Source organism: Bos grunniens, chromosome 6 (assembly GCF_055505025.1).
Source record: "Bos grunniens cultivar Pamir isolate PY7600 chromosome 6, Bosgru_T2T1.0, whole genome shotgun sequence".
In the NCBI taxonomy this organism is placed as follows: domain Eukaryota; kingdom Metazoa; phylum Chordata; class Mammalia; order Artiodactyla; family Bovidae; genus Bos; species Bos grunniens.
In genome coordinates, this window is record NC_141170.1 from 95538739 (window position 1) to 95559668 (window position 20930).

Here is a 20930-nt window from a genome sequence, read left to right on the forward strand (position 1 = left end):
GTTGTTGTTTAGTCACAAAGTTATGTCCAACTCTTTTGTGACCCGATGGACTGTGTAGCCCCCTAGGCTTCTCTGTCCTTTGGATGTCCCAGGCAAGACAACAGCAGTGGGTTGTCATTTCCTTCTCCCGGGGATCTTCCTGACCCGGGAATTGAACCTTGGTCTCCTATTTGGCAGGCAGATTCTTTACCACTGAGCCACCTGGGGAGCCCGTCGATAGAATAGGTAATGCTAATATTACCTTAGCAACTCTCAGAAAAATTATAAACAATGAAAATGTGTAGGAGAGCAGAGGCAAGCTTAGTGCTTTCTAAGCTTTGATGATTTTCTCTAACTTTGTTCAGTTCCCACCTTTAGGGTTATACTGATTGAAATACAGATGTATTTCCTTAAAACAGCCAGGCAAAGAGTGTGGTAGATAGAACAAAATACTGTCCTTCAGATACAAGCTACAACTTCACTCACCCTCCAGATAAAAAACCAGGCATGGATTTATTTAATCATAAGTCAAGCAACAAATATTTACATCTGCTATGTATATGAATACGCAACATCTTATCACTATGGTTACTCATATAAATATTGAGCATCTGCTGTGTTAAAGGGGGCTTCCAGTGTGGCTCAGCTGGTAAAGAATCCACCTGCAATGTGGGAGACCTGGACTTGATCCCTGGGTTGGGAAGATCCCCTGGAGAAGGGAAAGGCTACCCACTCCAGTATTCTGGCCTGGAGAATTCCATGGACTGTATAGTCCATGGGATCACAAAGAGCCGGATACGACTGAGGGGGCCCTATTATATGTACCAGAGATAGAAAGTGGTAAAAAGGACTAATTACTTGACCTCAAACAGTTGCATTCTAGATGGATGGACAAGAAACAAGGAAAAAAAAATACATGATATGATTTCAGTTCGTGGCTCATGCTTTGTTAATGTTATGGAACAGTATCACACCAAGGTACAAATTGTTAATCTACATCATTTCTCAAACTTCAGTGTGCATTCAAATCATTTGGGATCCTTTTAAAATGCAGTTTATGATTCAGTAGCTCTAGGGTGGTGGCTAGAAGTATGCATGTCTAATAAACTGCTGGTCTGAAGACAACAGTCTTGAGTTGCAAGATATAGTATCATTTTTGTGTAGTTAGTTTGACTAAGAGGTGGGTAATAAAATGTATCTTAAAGGAAGAGTGGGTAATGGGTGATGGACTATGAGAAGGGGAAAGGATAGGAAAAAGGAGAAAATATAATAAACAGAATAGAACAGAAATGCAGATAAAAATGGAACACACAGGATACCAAAAACAGCATCTCCTTACATATTCTCTGTCTTAGAACTATTCCTGCTTGTTATGGAATAAAATAAAAAAAACTAAAGTACTAAGAGTAAAATTAAATATATACTGATGTCTCCGTTTGCAAGAACTGGTAGAGTTTGTGCAGTTTCAGTGCCAAGATAAATGTGCATATTTAAATAATGTAGATTTATCTTTTTATTATTGGAAACCCACATTTACTTGGTTATATTGAGTATGTCTGTTTGTATATATATTTATTAGGTAAGAAATTTTACTATGATCATTATTATTTTTCTTTGGACATAGCCTTGAATGAAGTATTCCTTATTTTGTGTCTTTTATAATGCCCCACAGACAAAAAGATTAAGATACCTGAGGACTAGACTGAAAGGTTGGTAAAATTACATCTTTTTGTGCAGTTTATTTGTTTCCTTTACCTCTTGGAAAAATACCTGTTTACTTCCCTGAGTGATAGGGAATGTTATAGTCTTTGGTATGACATTAAAACTCCAGAAGAGCATGTAGAATCTGTAATGCCTTAAGCATACTTAATGTTATTAGCTACATTATGATTAAAGAATCTTTTACTAAGTTATAAATCTGTCCAAAAAATGACGTTGTGTTGAAATTCCAGGAATATGTTGCAGTGCTTTCTGAATCATAGTTAGCCGTACAAACTTAGAAAGATAGATTTATGATCTTTTGAAAATAAAAAATTGCTTTTATTCAATTTGATATCAGAAATTAGAAAAAGAATGAGACTAATATTGAGTGCTTATCCTAGGCCTGACACACATTTTATTAAATGTAATCCAAACAATCCAACAAGGAAGTCATTTACTCCATTAAACAATTGAGGAAATTGAAGCTTGTCTTCCAAGGTTGCATGAGAAGACAGGAAGTTTTTTTTTAGCAGCAGACATATGTCTTCTATATTATTGCTTGCCTCTCTCTCTCTCTGTTCCCAAATTATAAACTGAAACCTTGCTTTGTTTTTGACATATTGATAGATTTGAAGGGTCATTGGGTATTGAGGAATAACTTCTTTTTTCATCAGATCACTATAATGAAAGCAGTTCAAGTATGATAGCAATAAAGGATTCTATCTTTTTTCAGTCTCCACTGAGTTTTGCTAATTATCAGAAAACCTATCCTTATTCCAAATGAGGATTTAATCAATTGGCAAATAAAAACAAAAGATAAAAATACTACACTAAAAGTTAGTTTTTTGAAAAAATAGTATTAAAAAGTTTCTATTTTGAAAAGCATTTGGTATGTTTTAAAAATTAAATATATAATAATTTTTTCCAACTTAATTCATAAGGAAGTTTATTTTCTGATGCTTAACTATTTTATTGTTTTGCTAAGTTTACAGTGTAATATTGGGCGCTAAAAATTATACAGAATTATCTTGCCTTAGGATATCTGTAATTTTCCTCTAGGATTATATTTATTTTAAAAGAGTAAAGACAAGTTAATTTCAGTTAATAGTTTCGGCGATTGCTTAGATCACCTGAGCATGAGGTGATTTGTGGTAAGCTGGTTTATTTCATATATTATCTGAATAGCAGCGTTTCCTCCCCATTTTTCCATCATCATACATAAAGATAATAATCTTTTCTGTAATTTCATTTGCATGTTGTAGAAGAGGGGTAAAGACATTTGCTCAATCTGTAATCTTGATCATTTTATTTCTGTATTTGAGAAATGTATATAGTTCAATCTATAAAACAAATATATTTTCAGTATAGAAAATCAGAATAGTTATTAGTATATTAGATATTAAAAATAACTGATATTATTAGTTATGTATGAAATAAAATTGCTCATGACTCCGTCAATCAGAAATAACCTCTAGGTATCTTGGATTTATATAGCTAGTCTATTTGTATGCTTTCAAAAATTTGTCTTGAGTTTCTACCACATAGTTCTGAATATGTATACATATTAAAAGGCTTTATTTTTTAGAGCAGTTTTAGGTTTACAGCAACTGAGAGGGAGATACAGAGATTTCCCATATAGTCTCCACCCTGTCACCCCCAATGACATATATGCTATCCTATGCTAAGTAACTTCAGTTGTGTCCGACTCTGTGTGACCTCATAGATGGCAGCCTACCAGGCTCCCCCGTCCCTGGGATTCCCCAGGCAAGAACACTGGAGTAGGTAGCCACCCCAATTATCATCACTCACCACAATGGTACATCTTTTTTACCATTTAAGAATGAGCCTACATTAACATACCATAATCCCTCAAAGTCCATAGTTTACCTTAGGGTATACTCTTGGTATTGTACAATCTAAGGGTTTGGACAAATGTATAATGATATGCATCCATCATTAATGGTATCATAAAGAGCATTTTTACTGCACCCCAAATCTGAGCTCTGCCTATTCACTCCTCTCCCTTCTATTCCAGACCCCTGGCAATCCCAGATCTTTTTACTGTCTCTAGAGTTTTGCCTTTTCCAGAATGTCATATAGTGGGAATCATGCTATATATGGCCTTTTCAGAGTGGCTTCTTTCACTTAGCACTAAGCATTTAAGGTTTTTTCCCCGTGTTTTTTCATTGTATAATAGCTTACTTCACTTATTAGTGCTGAATAATATTTTCTTGTGTGGATGAACCAGAGCTTCTTCATTTACCTGCTAAAGAATATCTTGATTGCTCCCAAGTTTGGGCAATTATGAACAAAGCTGCTATAAATATCTATATGTAGATTCTTGTGTGGACATAGGTTTTCCAGTTCATTTGAATACATACCAGGGAATGCATTTGTTAGACTGAATGATAAGAATATGTTTAGTTTTGTCAGAAACCACCAAAATGTCTTCTAAAATAGTTGTATCATTTGCATTTCCACCAGCGATTGATGACAGTTCTTGTTCCAAATTCTTGGTAGCATTTGCTATTGTCAGTGTTCCAAATTTTGGCCATTCTAACAGGTGTATAGAGCTATTTCATTGTTATTTTAATTTGCATTTCCCTGATGACATACAAGTGGAGCATCTTTTCATATGCCTATTTTCTACCTATATATCTTCTTTGGTGAGGTATTTAAAAACTTTGATTTAAAAAAAATTGATTTGGTTGTTTTCTTAAGTGTTGAATTTGAGTTCTTTATAAATTTTGGAAAACAGTCCTTTTCTAAATGTGTCTTTTGCAAATATCTTCTCTGAATCTATGGCTTATCTTCTAATTCTCTAGACATTGTCTTTTGCGGACATGTTTTTCATTTTAATGAAGTCCAGCTTATGAATTATTTCTTTCATGGATCACAACTTCAGTGTTGTATCTAAAAATGCATCATCATACCCAAAGTCATCTAGGTTTTCTCTTCTGTTATTAATGACATCCAGTTTTATAATTTCATATATATTTATGTCTAGGATCCATCTTTAGTTAATTTTTGTGATTGTTGTAAGGTTTGTATCTTGATGGTTTTTTTTTTTTGGATGTGATTATTTAGTCATTCCATCTCCATTTGTTGAAGTGACTTTTTTTGCCTCATTGTATTATTTTTTCTCCTTGCTTAAAGATCAGTTAACTATGTGATTCTACTTCTTGGCTCTTTATTGTGTTCCATTGAACTGTTTGATTATTCTTTTACCAAGACCACACTGTCTTGATCACTGTAGCTTTATCGTAAGTATTGAAGTAGTGTAGTGTCAGTCTTCCAACATCGTTCTTCACCTTCAATAATAAGCTGCCTACTCTGGATCTCTTGCCTCTCCATATAAACTTTAGAATCAGTTTGTCCATATCTGTAATTTTCTGATATTGTGATTGAATTGAATCTATAGAGCAAATTGGGATGAACAGACATCTTGACACTATTGAGTTTTTCTATCCATGAACACAGAATATCTTTCCATTTCAGTTCAGTTCAGTTCAGTTCAGTTACTCAGTCACGTCCAACTCTTTGTGACCCCATGAATCGCAGCACGCCAGGCCTCCCTGTCCATCACCAACTCCCAGAGTTCACTCAGACTCACATCCATCAAGTCGGTGATGCCATCCAGCCATCTCATCCTCTATTTTCCCCTTCTTCTCCTTCCCCCAATCCCTCCCAGCATCAGAGTCTTTTCCAATGAGTCAACTCTTCGCATGAGGTGGCCAAAGTTCTGGAGTTTCAGCTTTAGCATCATTCCTTCCAAAGAAATCCCAGGGCTGATCTCCTTCAGAATGGACTGGTTGGATCTCCTTGCAGTCCAAGGGACTCTCAAGAGTCTTCTCCAACACCACAGTTCAAAATCTTTCCATTTACTTAGTTCTTATTTGATTTTGGTTATCAGAGTTTTGTGGTTTTCATCATATTGATATTGTACATATTTTTTTAGATTTATACCTAAGTATTTAACTTTGAGGAGGGACAAAGAAAAAGCTAGAAGGACTATTGTAAGTGGTGTTCCATTTTTAACTTCCAATTACACTTGCTTATTGTTAATAAGACATTTTCCTCAGGAAAAAATATTGAAAAATTTATTATCAATGGACCTGCCTGAAAGAAAAGTTAAAAGACGTTTTTTAGTGAGAAGAAAAGTAATATAGATCAGAAATTCAGATCTGTAGCATCAAAGAAGGAATAACTGAAGATAAAATTTAAAAATATGTATATATATTTCCTATTTGTGATTGATCTAGAAGATAATAGTTTATTCAAAATAATACCAACAATGTATTTAATAATGTATGCTTATATAATATATGATGTAAATTTTACATATATATGCTTGTGTATGTTTATATATAATGACATAAATGAAAGCAGTAATATAAAGTATAGGAGGGAGGAGGAATCATTTTATTATTATAAGGTACTAAAACTATCTATAAAGTGGTACAATGTTATTTGAAAGTGGACTTGGATTAGTTGTAAATGCATATTGCAAACTCTAGGATAACACCACTAAAAATGTTTTTGAGTATGATTGATATGCTAAATAAAAAAGAAGAAAAATGGAATCATATAAAATGTTCAATAAAACACAATGGCAGAAAAACAGAAGAGAAAACAGGAACAAAGAACAGGGTAACAAAAACAGAAAACAAATGCTTTTTCCCTGGCCTCTTCAAATTGCACTCCCTTCCTTTTGGTATGTATGCCTTGTAATTTTTCTTGATAAGTAGACATAATGTGGGGTTCCCGGTGGCACTAGTGGTAAAGAACCCATCTGCTGGTGCAGGAGACATAAGAGACACGGGTTCAACCCCTGAGTTGAGAAGATACCCTGTAGGAGGGCATGGCAGCCCACTCCAGTATTCTTGCCTGGAGAATCCCGTGGGCAGAGGGCAGGCTACAGCCATAGAGTTGGGAAGAGTCGGATACAACTGAAGGGACATAGCACACAGAGCACAACATAATATACTCTGTAAAAAGAACTGTTGCAGATAGACCTTTGGTAATGCAGTGGTGAAGTGTGGGGAGGAGGCTTTCTAGAGACCTGTGATTTAGGTCTCAGTCCTTTAGTAAGCCTACGCCTTTCAACTGTGAACCTCACAAGAGTTTATTCCCTTTAGGTGAGAGAGGATTGTTATAGTGGGCTACAGTTAGTTATTTCCCTTCCTGTGGTCAGTTCGTCTCTGAAAATACCTTAATAGATTAGGCTCTGATTAACTAATTTTTCCTGAGGGCAGGCCTTGTTAAGAAGACTAGAGTGCTCTGGAGTATCTAAGGTTGTTTCCATTTCCTTAGAAATACTGTTCCCCAATATTTGCTGTGGGAATCTGGTCAAGCTCCTAGAGGTAAATCTCAAAATAATGTGTCCCCTCCAACCTTTTAGCTGAACCCTCCTGGAGATTTTAACTCTCATACTTGTCCTCTGTTGAGTGTCCAGCAATTTGTCAATTGCACTTCAAAAGCCACGACCACGAGGAGCCCGTGCACCACAGCTAGAGAGTAGCCCCCACTTGCACAACTGGAGAAAAGCCGGCGCTGCAGTGAATACCCAGCACAGCCAAACAAACAAACAAAAAATTAATCAAAGAAGAGTTTTCAAATTTTTAGTCTGTTCAGCTTTTTGTTTGTTAGGATGGAGTGGTGATGTCCAAAGCTCCTTAAATATGGAACCCGAAACAGGAAGTCCTATACTTCTTATTTTACTAAAATGGGAACCTACAAAATTGACAATTTTGTAACTTGAATTTTTTCACTTACATCATAAACTTGTTCTTTACTGCTAAATGTTCTTTGATAGAATTTTAATTAGTGACAATACCTTTTATCACATTAGATATTTTTGTCTGGTCTGTTATTGCTTAGACTGCTCCTAATTTTCTGCATTATAAACAGATCTTCTGTGAGAATTCATAGAGATAAATATTTTGAACATCTATGATTATGTCCTCAAAGTAAAGAAAATAGCTCTTCCTAACCTAATTCCACAGATGAATTAGCAGAAAACATCCTAGATACTGCTACGGTGGAACAGCATATACCTCTTAAGATACATTAAATAAAATCAGTTCTCTTGTTCTTTTATCAATTCACAAAATGATCGAACCAGTTCTATACAACCTTTCACTGTTTTGGGGTCTGTATGAAAGAGCGTGACAGAGAAAGAGAGAATGAGACTGCTTGTGGAAGTGCCTTAAATTGTTAGAAAAATAAAGGCTGTTTTTCATGCCATTTCAAGCAAGACTGGTACTGGGAGAATCTGGAAATCCCAGGTGCTTTTGTACTTTTATTCTGTAAATTTCAAAAGACAGAAAAAAAAAAAAAACCAAACCAACACTCCTTCTTAAGTGTAGCATGGGGACAGCTCCTTTCCAGAGGACATCACTTTTTTTTACTCTGCTTCTCTGATAGGAATAGTGACTTCACTTTTGAGATGCAATGACACCAAAATCTTCATCTATATTGCCTTTGACTCTTCTTCCTTGTCATCCTGTCAATTTCCTTTTGCCAGAGGAACTTGGAACACACCTGTACTTGAACTATTATTTACTTTTTTTTTGTCTAGTAGCAATGAACTGAAGGCTACCATGGCGAACCATGGGGCATCTCAGTAACATTGTATTAAGAAAAAACTTACTGTCGGATTTAGGGTTGTATTGTGATTTGAGGAAGGGTTCATGGAAGCAGGGCTTTGCTATTGTTTGCTTGCTGTCAAAAAGCGGGTGTAATTTTATGGTTTGCGTAATTAATGACTCTTACTGAGAAGCTGGGTAACCAGCTCTCCCAGCAACTGAGGGGTTTCTGGGGCACAGCATTTCCAGCACTCAACCTCACCCAAATCCCAAGCAAACTGGGAGGAGTTGGTTACCCTACCTGGAAGGTAAAATGAAAGGAGGCTGAGGCTAGACTTGGTAAAGAAGCAAAGTCACTCACAGGAGCCAGGATCCAGGATATTTGGTTCCTTTTGTGGTTTGGATAATGTTCATGTTTTTGCCTGGATTCAGACATGAACGCAAAGTAGCCTGATCTCTGACTGGATCCATCATGGTGGCAGCGTGGTCTAGTGGTGGTGATTTTCTGTGAGATTGTTGGTGTTCAACAGGACAGGAGGCCACTGCCTAGCAACACCAAGGCCTTCAGAAGGTATCAGAACAATTTCTAGCTGTCAGGAGCTGTTTTCCTTTTCTCCAGTACCCTTCTTCAGGGATTTGAGGGGTGCTTTTGTGGTTGCCCAAAGACAGACGACAGTTGTGAGTGTCCGTTGTGAGAGCCTTGGTTTCAGTCATATTGGTTCTGTGCCCTAAGGAAATGCTTTGGACTTTGGACAATATAAATATTGTCCATCTCTCTTCGCACAACTCTTCTTCAATAAAGTTTTTTTAATGATTGGGACCAAATACTGAATTACTGTTACATTTTTAAACAATCGAATACTTTTCTCCTTCTTATATTCAAAATTCACATTAGCATATTTTAGTGTTCTTAATAATACTACCATAAAGAAACCCATATCATTTAATTGAAGACACTTTTTTCACAGGACACATTAGGATTTTGATGAACACTAATATTTCACTATTAAACTAACGTTTCATAGAAAAATTAGTTTGTTTAGTGATTGTCTCCTAGTTATGCCTATCATTTTTAAAAATTAGAAATATACATAAAGGGTAAATAATTGTTCTGAGTTAAATTGTTCTGATTTTAAATGAATAAATTTTCTTATTTACAGTCATTGAAAGGAGATAGTTTCATGTTTTTCAGATTTACTGTTTTAATATAAAGTGGTATTTGGATTTTTTGGGGGGAAAATATTTACCTAGTAGATGAAAATATGTATTTGATTTAGTTTAATAGCTAAGGTTATAATACTAGTTAAATTATGAGGCATCATTTTAATTATTAACATTGGTTCAATTATTTTGACTATCTTAAGCTCAGTTTGGTTGTCCCATATATTAATTAAATCAACTGTTCCGCAATTAGTTTTCATAACAATGGAGGAAGTTAATGTGGCCTTAGCTGTATTATAATCCATATTAATGAACTTTCCTTTAGGTTCTGCGGACTACCTGGAGATCATTATTCCACCAGACCTAAGAAAGGAACATTCTGGGCAAATCAGTGAGGGAAAGGAAGTTGAAGAATTATCAGAAGCTTCAGGAAGCGCCATATCACAGGCAGTGGTGCTTCCTGCTGAGATTCCATGTGAGGTCAGTAAAAACACCTCGTTATTGTTGTAATGGATACTGCATTTCACTAGAATGTGGCTAACACGAGAAGCTCCAGTATAGAGGTGTTTTTGTTTACTCTGTTCTTGGCTGTGTCCTCAGAATGGCAGAACAATGTCTGGCAGTTAGTAGGCATTTGATATGTATTTGTTGAGTAATAGAATATTGAAACATACATGAAAGCACCATGTGATTAGATGTTGCTTGATATGTTGCAAAGAGATTTACAATTGCTATATATATATGTATGTGTGTGTGTGCCTGTGTGTATCAAACTGTTCAAAGCAAAGTTGGATTCATATTAACCAGATCAAGGATTTTATTTTCATGAAAGGAAATATGTTCTTGAATAGAATTTGAAAATACTTTAGGACCACCTATCTTCAATTATAAAACATGTGTCAAAGGCCTACATTATGAAGTGGAAATATCATAAGAGGTAGAAGAACTGGTTTGAGAATAAAAATATAATGTTAGAGCAAGTAGATTTCTCAGGAGGTGTTATATGGATACATGTTGCTGACATTTCTTCTTCCTAAGTCGTCACTGGACTGAACCACTAAAATAAGCCATGCTAGAGCGTGACCAAAATTTGCGCTATGTAATCTCCAGAAACTAAAAAGATGCTGGCCCTCAACATCTGCAGTGTACTTGAGCAGAAAGAGCCAGAGATACAGGAGAAGCTTGCGAGTTGCATGAGAGGTCCTTCAGGTAGAAGCCAGTATTTAGGTGGCAGGAGCTGCACTTGTCTGCTTGCTGTACCGTGCTTAGTCACTCAGTCATGTCCAATTCTTTGTAACTCCATGGACTATAGCCCACCAGGCTCCTTTGCCCATGGGGATTCTCCAGGCAAGAATACTGGAGTGGGTTGCCATGCCCTTCTGCAGGGGATCTTCCCAACCCAGGGATCAAACCCAGGTCTTCTGCATTGCAGGAGGCAGATTCTTTACCATCTGAGCCACCAGAGAAGCCCAAGAATACTGGAGTGGGTAGCCTATCCCTTCTTCAAGGGACCTTCCCAACCCAGGAATCAAACCAGGGTCTCCTGCACTGCAGACAGATTCTTTTCCAGCTGAGCTACCAGGGAAGCTCACTTGTCTGCTTACTGGAAGGCATATTTGGGGAGAGAATCCTCTGATCCTGATGGTTCCAGCAGCCCTGGCAGAAGCAGAATGTTCTGTACAATTTTGAAAAGCTTATTTCCCTCATCTCCAGACCCCATGCACAAGCAGGAGAATTGCCAATTTAAATTACTATGTTATCAGTGCCAGAGGAACAAAAACTTCTTTGGCACTCCCTTAGAGACCCCAGGAACTGGAACTGTACAGGTTGGAGGGAACCAAGACAGAGGAATCAGGCAAAGAAATATTACAGCCTACTTGAGGAAGGAAGACCAGGCCAAACAATCAGAACCAGAGGCTCCTATTGAGTGAGAAATAATGGAAGAGACAGAAATTAGTAGAAGAGACTATAAAAGGGAAATGAGGACTATTCTCAAGTAGGTAAAGTCAAAGTAAAAAAAAAAAAAAAAAACTCTCTGGAACTAAAAATTGCTCACCAAGAATTATGCAATGAGTCTAACTAGCTGCTTTTAAAAATATCTGCAACAGTAAAATTTGAACAATATAAAGCCTTTCCATGATTAAATTGCAGAGACATCAAAATCCAAAAATTAAATCCCACTGTCCTCCAGGCAGAAATCACACACTCAGGTGGCTGGGGAAAACCAGAGTTCTTTCCATAGCAGAATTGTGGACTTTGATTTATTGACATGGATATAATTCTATCAGAATCTTTGAAGAGTCTGAATTAAATTATTTCAATTCCAAATCTTTCTTGGGAGCCCCACTTTTTAAACAATCCTAAAAGTTGAAAGCTCATATAAGACTATTTTAGCACCAGCCAGCTTCCCAAGTGGCAATTCAGGAAATATAAGAGACACGGGTTCAACCCCTGGGTCAGAAAGATCCCCTGGAGGAGTGTATGACAAGCCAGTCCAGTATTTTTGCCTGGAGAATCCTGTGGATAGAGAAGCCTGGAGTGCTACAGTCCATAGGGTTGCAAAAAGTTGGACATAACTGAAACGACTTAGCATGAACACACTAAAAATTTGAAACAGACTTATCCATGGACCAAAAATAGTCATCCAAGTCAAAATCTTGTATTCTTAGAACCTAGATCTTAGTATAGTCTAAATTCATGTCCCAGTTTTCATGCACCACAAGAAAGATAAGTGAAAATCACGTTTCAGATTTACCAGGAACCTGCATCTCTTATGTCTTCTGCACTGGGAGGTGGGTGCTTTTACCACCAGCAGCACCTGGGAAGCCCAGGATAGCATTCAGTCTATACCAGTTGTCTGAAAGCTCCACCTTTGTGCTTACTCGTTTCTGAGAAGTCTTCAAGTTACTGGGTAAATGGAATCCACTTAAATGTATAGCTTTCTCTCTCCAGAAATGATATTTGAGACTTCTCTGCCATTGTACAAAATCTAGAAATTTACGAGACTGTCATTGCCAGTCACCAGGTCATATTTGCGATGTGCCCCTTCTGCTCCCAGTATCTTCAAATTCTATGAATTTCCCCTTTACACTTTAAAGTTTCTGGCATGCCCTTGTTGAGTTGACTGATTCAGTCTATTGGTGTCATCTTCATTCTGTCTCATGAACAGGGAATTAGTTTAATTCTCTCCTGCTGTCTCCTGCTGCAGAATGGCTTGAGTCTGTAGATCCGCCGCTAGCCAAGTGCTCTCCCTGAGCCCTCCTCTGCTCTGGAGAAGTGGCGTTTATTGGCGTAACTGAGGCTGCAGGTGAGCCTGCTGCGGCTTTTACCCCAGGAGCCTGGCCCTTTTGATTCCTTCTGCCTAGTCATCTTTCCCAGCATTGTTCCTTCCCTGGACCTTGAAATTTGTGCCACTTTAAAAACAGCAGAAAAACATTTTTTTTCTTTTGACAGGTGTTTTTTTTTTTTTTTTTTTTTTGTGCAATAGTGAAGATGTGCCTCCAGTGTTCTATTTATGTAAGTTATTCTCTGTCTTTTTAAGAAACACCTAAATGGGTCTTAACAGTTTAAATCTGCTTAATGTGGCCTCTTCTTTTCCCTTTTCTAGGATTAGCAATCTTTGTTCTGTTTTAGTGTTTGTTAAGCTTTTTGTTGTTTTTTATGGGCCAAGATACTTTGCTTTTCTAGCATATTCCTCTTGATTTTGTCTTGTATGGGGTAATATATCATGAGAGATATGAAATCAGTGAGTTCTAAGTCTTCCAAACAAGTCCATTGTTCAAAGTAATCTTACCCAGTTTTGTTCCTGATGAATTATCCACTTGGGAGGCATTCTCCCATTGAAATAATATCTAAACCAGAACTGAACCTGGTCTGTTATTTGCTAGCTTCTTTTCCCTTTGCTGTGTATTTACCCCAAAGTCCTAATTTCATTAATTTCTCAGGAAAATTCCCTCAGAACAATGGTTCTCATCTGGGAGTGATTTGGCTGTCTCTCCCAAGGAGATATCTGGCAAAGTCTGCAGACAAGTTTGTCATAACTGGGGTTGCTCCTGGCAACTGCTGAGTAGAAGCCAGGGATGCTACTAAAAACCCCATAGTGCACAGGGTGTTCCCCACAGCAGTGACTTCTCTGGTCCCAAAATGTCAGTAGTGTCAAGGTTAAATCCTGCGCCAGAGGACAGAAAATACATTCATGCCTCTCAGTAATAGGTCACCTTCAAATCCCCCTAGGAATGGCATTCAAGGAGGCAGTGCTCTTCTTCAGAGCCTTGTCTGCAGTCTGGGCAGTTCTGTGATCACTTGTTAGAGCTGTGCTATGCTGTGCTAAGTTGCTTCAGTTGTGTCCGACTCTTTGCCACCCCATGGACTGTAGCCCGCCAGGCCCCTCTGTCCATGGAATTCTCCAGGCAAGAATATTGGAGTGGGTTGCCACAAGAACACTGGAGTGGGAAGGGGATCTTCCCAGCCCACGGATTAAACCCACTTCTCTTACATCTCCTGCATTGGCAGGAGGGTTCTTTACCACTCATGCTACCTGGGAAGCCCTACTTGTTAGAGAAACATCATCTCTAAGCAGTAATCCAGTCACTGGATAATTTTTTAATGGATTTGACCTGAAGCTTTAAGAGGGATCCTTTGAGTGTTTTCCTCAATGGCCCGTTCAGAAATACTGTGGTTTGCTCTAAATGCCTCCTGCCTCTCCTGGAGCCCCAATCATGGGTCAGTAATGGCCTCTCTATTGCTTCTTCCATCTTAAAGAGCAGCTAAGAGGAGCTTATTTTTATCTTATCTTATCTGTGTAGGCAGGACTTCAATATGGCATTCCCTTCCTTTTGGTAGAATCTGCTACAATCTCAGCTTTCCTCCACCCCTAACCTCTTACTTCCTTTCATATAGTTATATATATTTCTTTATGTTTATGTTATTCTTCCATAGCTATTGTTCAGATGAGACTGGTTACTTGTTGATTTTTGAGCAAATTTAGTTCTTAAACTTATAGTATCATGACAAAAAAACCTTTTAATGGGCTTTATCAGCAATTATAGCTATATTAATTTCATTGACTTGTTTTTCTGAGTCCTAGAACATGGCACATCCGCTGGTAAAGACCTTCATTTTATTTGACCTTCACTGATGTATATGTCTGTGTCTGTAACCATAATATGAGTCTCCAAACTCAAATCTGTTCAGATCACAGATTATATAACCAGTGAATCTAGAGAAACTCAGAGAATATATGAAGGAGTGTGACTCTTAGCAGGGCCCATGGGGAAGCTACAAAAACCTCTGAGATTAGCAGCTTCCTGTTCACTCCTTGGCACTGAACACAGTTTAAAACAATTCACAGAAACTTAACAGCACTGCACACTTATTTCTGACATCAAGTCACACATTAGATCTTGATAACCAACCTTAACTTAAAGTCAGGTCCTATGATTTAATTGAAACATAATAGTAAAAGCAGCAAAAGATTATTGTGTGTGTCACTGCCTAAAATGTCTATGTTGTGAACATTACCCCTTCAGTGCTAAGGTTTTACAATGACAAAAATGTGTTTTTTTCCCTTTAACCAAGTGTTTCTCAAATTAGGCAGCATATAGGGATGATTAGGGGAGGTTTTACAAAGTAAAAACGCCTGAATCCTACTGTTAGAGATTCAGATGTAAATAGTCTGAGTTTTGGCCTGGATATTGGGAGTTTTAAAAGCTTCCCAGGTGATTCTCCAAGGTGAGAATTAGCAGCCAAATTTGGAACCATTGCCATGACCTAATCCTTGCTCTGTCGTCACAGGTCAGGTCAGGGTCAGCTTTAGGGACTTGCACAGTGCTGGCTTAATAAGGCCCATGCCTGTGCAACTGTGCTTGCAGAGCTAGTTCCTATTATGAATATATGAAAAGAACCATTAATCTGGTTGCACAAGTCAAAGTAAGCTGATATGATCCATGAGGATCAAAATCCTTTGTTACCTGTGCTTAATGATTCATTAAAGTCTAGAAGGGCACCCACCCTGACAATCTAGAAACTCCACTACCAATATGTTGTACTGCAGACAAAGTTCCAGCCCTTTTGGTGAGGTCTCACGGTTTGTTTACAATGCAGCAAATCTAGAGAGTTTGGTAGTGATTATTATTATAACTCTTTCTCAATTTGAATGCTGAGCCAGATAAGAGGTAAACAAAGAAGTTAGATTGAGAGCAAAATAGCATCTTCTGATAAAACTGAATTTATGACCATTTGAGTGTCCTAATATTTCCTCCATTGAATTAAATATGTCCATGTAATTGTAGCTTTAATTAAGATGCCCATAATAATTAAGGCTTCCCCAATGACTCAGACAATTAAGAATCTGCCTGCAATGCAGAAGCCTCAGGTTCAGTCCCTGGGTCTGAAAGATCCCCTGGAGAAGGGAATGGCAACCTGCTCTAGTATTCTTGCCTGGAGAATTCCATGGACAGAGGAGCCTGGTGAGCTACAGTCCCTGGGGCTGCAAAAAGTTAGACACGACTGAGGCAACTAACACTTCCACTCTTTTCACTTTCATAATAATTAAGAACAGGGCTGGACGGGTGCAGGCCTTCCCTCCTCAGCAGCCCTCTTTGAGCATGGAGATGCAAGAAGCAGATGAAGCTGTGAGTCCTGAGGGGAATAAGGAATAATGCTTGCTCAATGTAAAAAAAAAAAAAAAAAAAGTCATATTTTTATAGGCTTATTCCATCTCAATGTAAAAATACATATAGATTGCCTCTTTTCAATTTTTTTTAAAGATTCTTTTTGATTTGGACCATTTTTAAAGTCTTTATTAAATTTGTTACAGTATTGCTTGTATTTTTATTTTTTGGCTGCGAGTCACGTGGGATCCTAAGTCCCCAACTCACACCCCCTGCATTGGAAGGTGAAGTCTTAACCTGGAACCACCAGGGAGTTCCTCAGAGCACCTCTTATGTACTTAATTCTTATAAGATGACAAAATGATATAAAAAATAAAAATACCTTCAGGGTGTTTAAAATCTGTCTGGGAAGCCTCAACACAGACATTAAAAACTTATTAAAAGGGCATGACTGAGAAAGGTTCAAATGAGGAGTACACGTGTGAAATGTTTTATGATCCCTTTGGAAGTTGTACGTGAAACCTGAGTTGGACCTTGGTGAAGAGGATAAGTATGAGATGGAGGGAGGGTAGGAACTCAAGAGCAGGCCAACATTATGTGCAAATAGGAGTGGCTTCCTAATTAGCAGGGCCCAGTGTAAAATGAAAAGGTAGAGACCCCAGTTCTAATTATTAAGCATTTCAAGGTGTGATAGCAGAATATTAAAACAAGTGCAGGTTCTGTGCACCTTCAGAGATTACATGCCCTTGGAGCTTGTCCCGGTTACAAATGAGATGTCAGTCCCTCCTTGGGGGTGGTCAGTGTGCTTATCTTTTGTTTAGGCCTCTTCTCTGGAGATGGTTGAAAGGTGGGAGAGAATCTGGTGCATAAGAAGCAGCCCATGGAAGCACCCGGCTTCCCAGGTGGCGCCAGTGGTAAAGAACCCGCCTGCCAACGCAGGAGACTTAAGACATATGGGTTCGATCCCTGGGTCGGAAGATCCCATGGAGGAGGAAATGGCAGCCCACTGCAGTATTCTTGCTGGAGAACCCCATGGACAGAGGAGCCTGGCAGGCTACAGTCCATAGGATCGCAAAGAGTCGGATATGACAACAGCAACTTAGCGCATCACGGCATGTGAGCACCAATGAATGAGGATGAGTTGCTGGCTGAATATACACCAGGAGAGGATGCTCGGGTTTACTAAATTTGGAAGGCGAGAGGTCAGAGTTTTACATGAAGGGATGAACAAATAGAAGAAAACACCAAAGAACTTTGAAGCTGGATTTGAGCTAGAGTGAAAATGGGAAGTCATTAAAGCTGCAAAATAAGGAGACAGACATGAGCAAGTGAGGGACTAAGGAACTGCCTTGGAAGTGTGGTCTCTGAAGAGGAAGTGGCAGGCGTGAGGACTGGAAGGAGCTCCAGTTACTGACCTCAGACTCAGATGAAGTAGTGCATGAGGAGGCATAGGCAGAGAAACAGAAGCATTTCCCTGAGGCCGGATGTGTGAAGCCAGAGCAGTAGGTGGACTCATGGGATCTTTTCTCAAAGTGCAATTTAACTGATATAGAGAAATTTAGTTCAGAATATCCTGTAGACAAATACTTGGGAGCACTAGACTCTGCTGGAAAAATGCCAGAGGTGGATGTGTGTCAGCTGAAATGATTTTTTTTAACATCAACATATTTGTAAAAAACCCCGTAGTACAGAGCCTTAAAAATGTAAATTTTATTGGTGGGTGATTTATGCTTAGGGAAATAATATTTAAATAAGAGAACTTTGAAATTAATGACTTTTGGGTAAACACAGTTTTATAAGAGCATATAAATTGGATTCCTGTTTATTTTGTGAAAGACTGAAATTCAGTTTGACTTTGAAGAAAGCCTTTGAAAGGTGATATCTGAGATAATCATAAAATATATTTAATTTTAGTTATTTTGAAGGTTAAAACAGCATCATGTAAACAGTAGTATAGAGTTTAATTTAAATAATTCTGATTGATTTTCAGAATGTAAATCTTTGTATTCATTACTCTAGTCTTAAAATAGAAATATAATAGCCTTCCATATTGGTTTTTGAGGTATGTGTGTGTGTGTGTTTTGGTTAGGATTAAAGGAAATGGCTTTATATAAAAAGTGATTAGCCCTCAGTCAGTCCTGTCTAACTCTTTGTGATTTCATGGACTGTAGCCCACTAGGCTCCTCTGTCCCTGGAATTTGCCAGGCAAGAATACTGGAGTGGGGTGTCGTTTTCTCCTCCAGGGAATCTTCCTGATCCAGGGATTGAACCCATATCTCTTACATCTCCTGAATTGGCAGGTGGATTCTTTACCACTGTTCCACCTGGAAAACCCAGTATAAAACAGATGCTCAAAAGATGTTTATCCCTTCCTTTTCTCTGTATTAAATCCAATCTTCTTATCCTTAGTTTTCTCTCAGGGTTTTTTTTTCAAATAGGGTTTTCAATAACCCCTTATATCTTTGTAGTTGTTGTTCAGTCGCTAAGTCACATCCAACTCTTTGCAACCCCCTGGACTGCATCACACCAGGCTTCTCTGTCCTTCACTGTCTCATGAAGTTTGTTCAAACTCATATCCATTGAGTCTGTGATGCCATCCAACAATCTCATCCTCTGTCATCCCCTTCTCTTCCTGTCCTAAATCTTTCCCTCATCAGGGTCTTTTCCAATGAGTCAGCTCTTCCCATCAGGTGGCCAAAGTATTGGCACTTCAACTTCAGCATCAATCCTTCCAATGAATATTCAGGGTTGGTTTCCTTTAGGATTGACTGGTTTGATCTCCTTGCTATCCAAGGGAGTCTCAAGAGTCTTATCCAGCACCACAGTTCATAAACATCAATTCTTCAGCACTCAGCTTTCTTTATGGTCCAACTCTCACATCCATTCATGACTATTGGAAAAATCATAGCTTTGACAATATATGGACCTTTGTCAGCAAAGTGATGGCTCTGCTTTTTAATACGCTGGCTAGGTTTGTCATAGCTTTTCTCCCAAGTAGCAAGCGTCTTTTAATTTCATGGCTGCGGTCACTCTCTGCAGTGATTTTGGAGCCCGAGAAAATAAAATCTGTCAGTTTCCATTTCTTCCCCATCTATCTGCCATGAAGTGATGGGACTGGATGCTATGATCTTAGTTTTCTGAATGTTGAATTTTAAGCCAGATATTTCACTCTCTTCTTTTATTTTCAGCTTTCTGCCATTAGGGTGGTAGCATCTGCATATCTGAGATTGTTGATATTTCTCATGGAAATCTTCATTCCAGCTTCTGTTTCATCCAGTCCAGCATTGCATATGATGTATTCTGCTAAGAAGTTATCTCAGCAGGGTAACGATATACAGCCTTGACATACTCCTTTCCCAATTTTGAACCAGTCATTCCATGTCTGGTTCTAACTGTTTCTTCTTGACCTGCATACAGGTTTCTCTGGAAGCGGGCAAGGTAGTCTGATATTCCCATCACTTTAAGAATTCCCCATAGTTTGTTGTGATCCACACAGTCAATGTTTTTAATACAGACAATGAAGCAGAAATATATATATTTTTTCTAGAATTCTATTGCTTTTTCTATTATCCAACAGATGTTGGCAATTTGAATCTTATATACATAGATTTGGGCTTCCCTAGCTTTTCCACCTTAATAAAATCTTGAAACTTTTAGATTTATAACCTCTAGTCAACCGAACAGCCTTCACTGGTATTCATCATAAAGAGTAACAAAAGAATCTCTTATTGGTAAGATTAACAATACACTTGACACTTGAACAATAGGGGTTTCGAATTGCATGGGTCCACTTATACATGAATTTTTCTCAGTAGTAAATACCCCAGTACAACATGATCTGCAGTTGGTTGAATCAGGATACTGCTGTTGCAGAGGGTGTACTATCAATCTTATATGGATTGTCCACAGTGCAGAGGGCCAGTAGATGCTCCTAAAAGTTATGTTGTTCAAGGGTCAACTGTATTAGACATCTAAACCAATTAATCATATTTAAAGTATAAGAGATCTTAAAGCTAAACATGTTCGATCCTCTTATTTATAGATAAATACACCAAGTCCTAGAAAGGTGAAGGAAAGGGATTTGGGGAAAAAAAAGAATTTTTTTAGCAATTGAATTACATTCCCTGCAGGTCTGTGAAGTGATGCTCATCACCTTCACAAAGAACCTCTCACACAGGGATGAGGTGAAAGGAAAAGGGAGCAGCTATGAACTCAGTCGATTCATTTGCAAAATATGGTGCTGGGGGAAAATAAATATTCAATAGACATAAGTTGATAAACTTAAAATCTTGTGAGACTCACCTTTACATATTTCATTTATGAATATGGCTGAAACTGTGGACACGATGGTGGTGGTGGCTTTAAGTTGTCTCCTACATTTGCAACCCCATGGACAGTAGCCCATCATGCTCCTCTGTCTATGGGATTTCCCAGGCAAGAATACTGAGGTGGATTGCCATTTCCTCCTTCAAGGGATCTGTCCCACCAAGAGATGGAACCCAGGTATCCTGCTTGGCAGACGAGTTCTTTACACTAATTACCATGTTGGACCTTTATCACTAATAAGTGTATTTGGTTGGTTAATGAAAACTTTTCAAATGTCTAATTGAGTTATATTTTTCATTGTATAGAATCCTGGTGAAATATTTATTATTTTGAGAGATGAAGTAACCAGTGATGCTGTGGAGGTTGAATTTACATCAAATAGTAAATGCATTAGAACACAGCCAGCCCTCTGGAATAAAAGTGTCTGGAGTATGAAAGCTTTAGGTAAGAAATTTTTTTATGCTTTAATAAATATAAAACATCATTCTGAGTTTCTTTCAATAAATTTCTGGTAAATGGTTTCACTTCTCTACAGAAACTAATACTGTTCTGCAGGTGTTTCCTG

General features: G+C 38.1%; 1 protein-coding gene across 2 annotated transcripts in view; it reads left to right on the plus strand.

Annotated features, from left to right (window-relative positions):
• The window catches only part of BANK1 (B cell scaffold protein with ankyrin repeats 1), a 321586-nt gene that overhangs the window by 80390 nt on the left and 220266 nt on the right, over positions 1 to 20930 (plus strand). For both annotated transcript variants that reach the window (XM_086406760.1, XM_086406761.1), the window contains exons 3-4: positions 9754 to 9908; positions 20671 to 20809. In XM_086406760.1, the coding sequence (XP_086262886.1) occupies positions 9754 to 9908; positions 20671 to 20809 (294 nt within the window). The remainder of the gene's footprint in view (positions 1 to 9753; positions 9909 to 20670; positions 20810 to 20930) is intronic.